The sequence below is a fragment of the Leguminivora glycinivorella genome, chromosome 6 (genome assembly GCF_023078275.1).
Source record: "Leguminivora glycinivorella isolate SPB_JAAS2020 chromosome 6, LegGlyc_1.1, whole genome shotgun sequence".
NCBI classification, from domain to species: Eukaryota; Metazoa; Arthropoda; class Insecta; order Lepidoptera; family Tortricidae; genus Leguminivora; species Leguminivora glycinivorella.
This window is the reverse complement of record NC_062976.1, coordinates 23055870-23063270: the sequence shown is the minus strand read 5'-3', so window position 1 is coordinate 23063270 and position 7401 is coordinate 23055870. Positions and strand designations below refer to the sequence as shown.

At 43.4% G+C, this 7401-nt stretch overlaps 1 protein-coding gene across 1 annotated transcript; it reads left to right on the top strand.

The window, feature by feature from the left end:
• The first annotated feature begins 348 nt into the window (after positions 1-348).
• On the top strand, positions 349-6433 carry LOC125227075. Its single transcript, XM_048131266.1, has 3 exons — positions 349-532; positions 663-1516; positions 6362-6433. Exons 1-3 carry the CDS (start codon positions 349-351, stop codon positions 6431-6433), a joined length of 1110 nt encoding a protein of 369 aa, XP_047987223.1.
• The last annotated feature ends 968 nt before the right edge of the window (positions 6434-7401 follow it).

Here is a 7401-nt window from a genome sequence, read left to right as displayed (position 1 = left end):
GGGTGGAGCCCGGCGCGGACGGGGGGGAGGGGGACTCGGTGGCCAATGAGGCTGCGGGCGCCGCGGGGGCGGCGACGGGGGAGGCCCCGGAGCGGGACGCGCCGCCTGGCGCTCCTGCGGAGGTGGCTCGGGACCGGTCAGAGGCGGGGAAGTGGTGCTAGTCGGGGAGAGTTTCGCCGGGCTGCGCTGGACCCGAGAGTCGTCACCGATCCTATCGGTGGCGGGCTCGGAGGACCTGCGCGGTCTGGAGGAACTCTACCTGGAGGGCACCACTTCGCCCATGTCCTGCGACAACACGGTCCAGGAGGCGGCCGCTGATCTCAGCACCGCCAAACACTAACCGCCGTAATGGAGGGGCTAAGGTGTGTACAAATAAACTTACAACACAATAAGGCCGCCACTGCCCTTCTGGCTAGGCAGCTAAAAAGCGACAAGTTCGACATTGCTCTTATTCAAGAACCATATATTTACAAGGGAGAGATAAGAGGCTTAAATGGTACTGGCGGGACGATACTGTATATCTGCCCCGAGAGTAATATGAGGACATGTATTTATGTTAAAACCGGCATTGATGCTATGCTTCTAAATGCTTTCTGTTCCAGGGATCTGACCACGGTCAAGATCCTGAATAAAGGGGGGTAAGGCACTAGTCATCTCATCAGCCTACCTTCCCTACGAGGCGGCGGATCCCATCACCACACAACTGCGGGATCTTGCTGACTACGGCAGCCGGGCGAACACTGACCTGATCATCGGCTGCGATGCGAACGCACACCACGTCATCTGGGGAAGCTCGGATGTCAACAGAAGAGGAGAGAAGGTACTGGAATTCCTGGTAAGCTCTTCACTACAACTCTTAAATAAAGGCAATGAGCCGACATTCGTCAATGCTAGGCGAGGTGAGGTCATTGATATAACGCTAGCGTCCAACAACGCAAGTAATAAAGTTAGTTCATGGCATGTCTCTGGGGAGATTTCTTTATCGGACCATAGATATATATGCTTTAGGTATACCACTAAAATCAAAGTAGAAGTTATACTAAAACGGAATCCCAGGAATACCAACTGGTTATCGTTCAAGGATGACCTTAAAGCGGACCTGGGAAACCCCAATGGTAAGCTAAACTCTATTATTGACATAGAACTTGAAGCTGACAAAATAGGGCAAGCCGTCCATACGGCTTGGACAAATAACTGCCCGGAAAAGAAAATCCTGGCGAAGAAGGTACCCTGGTGGAATCCGGAGATAGCAAAACTCAGGAAAGAAACTAGGGCTGTCTTCAACGATGCCAAAAGAAGCAATGATTTTGAGCTCTACGCGCGAAAACTCACAGAGTATAGCAAGGCAGTGAGGAAAGCGAAAAGGAAAGCGTGGAAAAACCACTGCGATCAAATCGGTTCCATTCCGGAAGGCATGAGACTCACGAAGGCACTAGCCACAACGAAGTCAGTCCCACTCAACTCTATTAGAAGGAGTGATGGTGGAATGACTGAAACGGGGCTAGAGACCCTCAAGGTGATGTGTGCCACACATTTTCCAGGCTCGATAATAAATCAGAGTGTACCAGACGATGAACCAATTAGTGTTACGGAACAGTGCACTCGCACGACCAGGCATAATTGGGACACGTCGAAAAAGGTAGTAGACCACAACAAAATACAATGGGCATTATCGACATTTCAGCCATATAAAGCCCCGGGGCCAGATGGAATCTACCCCATACTACTACGAGAAGGCGCTAACGTACTTATACCCCACTTGAGTAGACTGTACAAAGCGTGTATTGCCTTCGGACATGTACCACGTGCATGGAGGTTAGTAAAGGTAACATACTTGCCCAAACCAGGCAAAGAGGATTACACAGAAGCCAAATCATATAGGCCCATAAGTCTATCATCATTTCTCCTTAAAACTTTGGAGAAACTGGTGGACAGACACATCAGGGATGGTCCGCTCAAGAGACATCCACTACACCGCTTGCAATGTGCATACCAGCCGGGCAAGTCCACGGAGACAGCACTACACCTGGTGACAACTAGAGCGGAGCAGGCCATAGAAAACAAAGAACTATGTCTTGCTGCATTTCTGGATGTCGAAGGTGCCTTTGATCGCACCACATATGGTGCAATCAATAATGCTGCACTCAAACATGGCATAGAACCTACCATCTGCCGCTGGATAGGTAATATGTTGAACAGCCGGCTAATTAAGTCCTCCCTCATGGGGGAAGAATTACTAGCCACAGCAACAAAAGGTTGTCCACAAGGTGGGGTTCTCTCTCCGACTCTATGGAGCCTGGTAGTGAACTCACTTTTGGAAGAACTAAATAGGGGCCCAGTATATACAGTGGGTTATGCAGATGATTTAGTGATACTCATAAACGGGAAATTCCCGGGAACGGTGTCAGAAATCATGAATACAGCACTGAGGCAAGTGGAGAGGTGGTGTAACCACCAACAACTCTCCATCAATCCAGGCAAAACAGTGGTAGTACCGTTTACCAGGAAAAGGGCCCTTACTGGCATGGAGCAACTAAGGCTCTATGGAAGGGTACTTGAACTTTCCAATGAAGTGAAATATCTAGGGGTAACACTAGACAAAGAACTGAACTGGAAAAGACACGTCGAACTGACCACAGCCAAGGCACTTAGAGTGTTTGGAATGTGTAGGTCAGCTTACGGCAAAACATGGGGTTTAAACCCAAAGGTACTAAGGTGGATCTACACCATGATGGTGAGACCTATAATCCTGTACGGAAGCCTGGCCTGGTGGCCAAGGACATTACTGAGCACATGCAAGGATGTCCTCATGAAGGTACAAAGGACAGCATGCATGGCTATAACGGGTGCGTTCAGAACGACGCCAACAGCAGCATTGGAGGTACTATTGGATCTCCCGCCGCTACATCTAGTGATACAGTCTGAGGCACTGAAATCGCTACACCGGCTGGCTTTAACAGGCCTCTGGAGCGATAGCATGCCGAAGACTAAACACACAAGCATGGAATACAACAATTCTATGGGAAGGCTGATGAGTATGGGCTGCGACAAAATGCAACCGAAATTCATCTTCCACAAAAACTTCAAAACCAAAGTCCATACTAGAGCCGAATGGAAGGAGGGTCTGGAGACACCCACCCCTGATGACAACACCATCATCTGGTATACAGACGGGTCCAAGATGGCATCCGGTACGGGCGCAGGCATTTATGCAAATGACTACAGTGGTAGTATCAGCATGGGCAATTATGCCACGGTCTTCCAAGCCGAGACATATGCAATAATTGCCTGTGTACATGAGAATATAGTTAGACAAATCCAAGGTAAGACTATCTATATACTCAGCGACAGTCAAGCGGCACTCAAAGCCTTCACATCGCCCAGAGTTACCTCTAGACTGGTATTAAACGGCATCCAAGCTCTTAACAAGCTTGGAAGGCAAAACAAGGTGCAACTGGTATGGATACCGGGGCACGAAGGCTTCATTGGCAATGAAAACGCTGATGAACTTGCCAAGGCCGGATCTGAAGACAACTTCATAGGTCCGGAACCTTATGTGGGCCTTTCACAAGGAACCATCAGAATGGCTATGAAAGACCAAACAAAGGCTAGTCACCAAAAAGAGTGGGATGCCCTGGTTGGTCTGAAGCATTCAAAGCTCTTTATGCAGAGGGTAGACTCTGGATGGAGCAAAAAGCTAGGGAAGCTAGGCAAAAGACAACTCCAAATTATAACGGGGGTGTTCACAGGCCATTACGGGGTCAAAGGAATTTTGGCCAAAATGGGACACGCCGACAACACTGATTGTCGCATGTGTGGCGAAGAGGAAGAGACCGTCAGACATTTAATGTGTGAATGTCACGCCCTCGCCAGACAAAGAATGAAGAACTTTGGAGCAGGCTACCTGGCACCGAAGGACTTCAGAGAGCTACCCATGAGCCTCATCATCCGATACGTGGAGATGGTCGAGAAGCTCCTGAATAGCTGAAGGATCTTAGGATCGTAGGGGGTAATTGCACAAAAGATCCCGATGGGTCGAAGTGTATCCGTAAGGGCCCCCGCAGATTTAAGATAAGATAAGATAAGCTCGCTTGACATGTTTTTGATCCAGTTCTCGTTTGCAGTGAGATGAAAACTACATCCCGAGTCAACATACCACTCGTCCTTCCCAAAATCAGAACTCATGAACACTGCACTGAACGCATTTGTTTGTTTATGTTCTTGCGACTTACTATCAGTTGAACTCTTATTGTTATCACTTAATCTGCAATATTTACGAATATGACCCGGCATTTTGCATTTGTGACAAATCATCTTTTGTTTTGAAAAATTTGAGTTTGACTTTGACGTTGACATATGAGCATTGTTGTCTTTGGTCCCGCTAGTGTTGTGACCAAACCGTTTTTTCCGAAACATTGCAAATGCTCCACTTACGTCACCACTGTCCTCTTCCAAATCCATCAATTTGGTTTTAATCGCATCAGCAGATATAGAGATACCTGAATGCTCAATCGCCATTATCATTGGCGAATATTTGTCGGATAATCCAGCTAGAAGTAGCGATCCGACCCATTCGTCATTAATCTTAAAACCCGTTCCATTCAACTTTTGACTAGTTTCTATGACTTGCGTGACATAAGACGTCATAGAGGAACAATTTTCCAGACGAATCGAAATAAGATTTCTCAGCAAACTAATCCTCCTTGTGAATCCTGAGTCATCAAACAATTTCTTTAGTTTGTCCCAAAGCTCCTTTGTCGTTGTTACGTCTTTGATATGCACGTAAAGCGACGGGTCAATCGTTAAGATTAATTTGGCTTTGGTTTTCGCGTCAACAGCGGTGTCTTCCGGCTTCGCGCTTGTAATGTACGCTGAAGTCCCTTCTAAAACAAGAAAGTTTTCCGCCGCGAAAGCCCATTCTGCGTAATTTTCACGGCCTTTCAGTTTAGGCACACTCACAGCATAATTTGTGCTGGACAACGACGACGACATATTACACACTGAACACACTAAACACTATTGTGTTACACTATTGTGTGTGTTGTGTGCGCAGCATCAGCATCACAATTCTCTATCAGCAAAATAAATTGCGAGAATAAATTTAAATTACTGGGAACATAACCTATAAAGAAGAAACGATGTCGTCGGTGGCAGAATAGCAAAAGCACTTTATTCCATATTCAAATGAAATACATAGACAACTATTACACTGCGAGTATCAAAAGAGTTTATCAACTAAAGAGTTTCCATAACTATATAGAGGGCGCTATTATTCAGTTATAAAAACACAATATATCTGCAAGTAACTGTTACATTTTTGTCATCAAATGCTTAAATGCGACAAGAATTTTGTATTTTATGTCGAACTGTAATTTTTAAAAGCAATATTTTTTTGCTCAGATTTAATGAACAGGCATTAGAAATATTAAGGCCTTATTTATAATTATTGATACCCCTTACATTTCATTAAAGTGTCAAAAAGGGCTCTACGCATTAGCTTCGGCCCCGTACAGGCCTCCCAAAGTTCCAGAATACCATTGTTTTGTGATGGGAAAGACACTAATAATAATAAAATATTACGCCTTATTACACTTTCCATTTCGTTAGGTGCTATCCAAATTAATAATTCTACCCAAAGTTGCAGTTTATTTTAACGCAGATATAAGATAGATAGATCTAGTAGTATGCTAAGTATACAAAGAATTTAAGCAAAATTCCATAACAATATCAAAGCGAAAACACGCGCCACACAAACTAACCTAATTTGAATAAAAAATACATCAAACAAAGGACTTCATGTATGAAATTACAATTTAAAATATCATCAACTCTAACTGTGAGTGAAAACAGTTGCATAGATATTGGACATTATTCGAAGTAATTTAAAATAAATTGTAAAAAATGTAAAAAACTTTGGTGTGCTAAAATTATGTTTTGAAATGAGTGCGGTTGGTGAGGTTGACGTCGATTTAAATGAGAATAAAAACTTGGATGCCGATTCTATTTCGATATTACAAGGACAAAGGTATCAAAACCAAGGCATATGGTTTCATTATAAAAACAACATCGTCTATTATTTCAAATTTTAAATATACTGTATACTGTCAGCATTCATAGTACAGTAGGTATTGAAACAATGCACCAAAAGTAACTTTACTCAATTCAAATCTCTACAGCTCGCGGTCAGAAATGTCAAATTTTCATTATTTTTGCCTATGTACAGGCACACGTTTCTCTTTGTTTAGCGGTCACAAAAAGGACCATATGTGTTGTTACTAAATATTGCCACATTTATTCGTTGATATAAGACTTTACCTGACCTATAACGATTCCATAAATTCATCAACATTTTCTTCCACAGGGCCCCCTCAACAGACACGTACCTTTTTTAGCGTTGCGTGAAACTCGGAAGAAGAAATATGAAACAAGTTGAGGCATAAATCTAAGTTTGCGAGTTGCCAGCTGTCATGCCGGCATGCAATGCACACTTTTGCGATATTAATAACATGTTTTGAACGTGACAAAATGAAATCACTCATGGTGGTCGGATTACTCATTTTTGAAGGTTTCTAGTTTCCGAGGTTTATTCACTTCTGTGGTTTGTACCTATTGGGTTGCTATTTTCAATTTTTTTTTCAGTGTCTGAGATCATAGAGAAATAAGTAACGGAAGAGTTGTAACTCCATACATTAGTAAATGCAAGTTATTTGTATAGGCATAGTTAAGTGACATCTACCGACAATCACGCGTCAAATAGCGTAAATTATCAGTATTGCTACTTGTCAATAGATGTCGCGACGATCGAAAAGTCTGCTCACCAATTTTTAGCTAATATTACAATAGTATTAATCAGTATTCTGTTTTCAATTCCTTCTGCTTGTAATATAAGTTGTAAACTGCTCTAATATTACATTATTGGCAGACGAGACACTGTGACACCTAGTATCGAGTAGTGGTACTGCCCAAGTAGCACAGATAGCTGTATAACTGCACACATTAGGGTCTATTCGGAGCTTTACGTGTTTTAGCACTGTTATAAGAGCGTTCAGAGGAACCTTCGGCTGCATAGTAGCATTCAGTGAAATTTAAACAGCTTAAGCAGTTTAAGAGCTGCATTACGGTGGAGAACAGTACCACTAATTCGCCAGTAGTGCTGTAATATTACGATAGTATTAATCAGTATTCTGTTTTCAATTCCTTCTGCTTGTAATATAAGTTGTAAACTGTTCTAATATTAAATTTTTGGCAGACGAGACACTGTGACACCTAGTATCGAGTAGTGGTACTGATAATTCAGTGTTTGATGCGTGATTGTCGCTAGATGTCACTTAACTATGCCTGTACAACTTGCGTTTACCGATGTATGGAGATTACAACTCTTCCCTTACTTAATCCTCTATG

What these genes read in the sequence shown, in the direction of transcription:
- LOC125227075 (XM_048131266.1), top strand. Translation starts at nt 349, where the DNA reads ATGGAGGGGCTAAGGTGTGTACAAATAAACTTACAACACAATAAGGCC. An exon ending in ACTGTATATCTGCCCCGAGA is followed by an intron (nt 533 to 662) that starts GTAATATGAGGA and finishes TCATCTCATCAG; the next exon opens with CCTACCTTCCCTACGAGGCG. An exon ending in CGGGGCTAGAGACCCTCAAG is followed by an intron (nt 1,517 to 6,361) that starts GTGATGTGTGCC and finishes TTTCTTCCACAG; the next exon opens with GGCCCCCTCAACAGACACGT.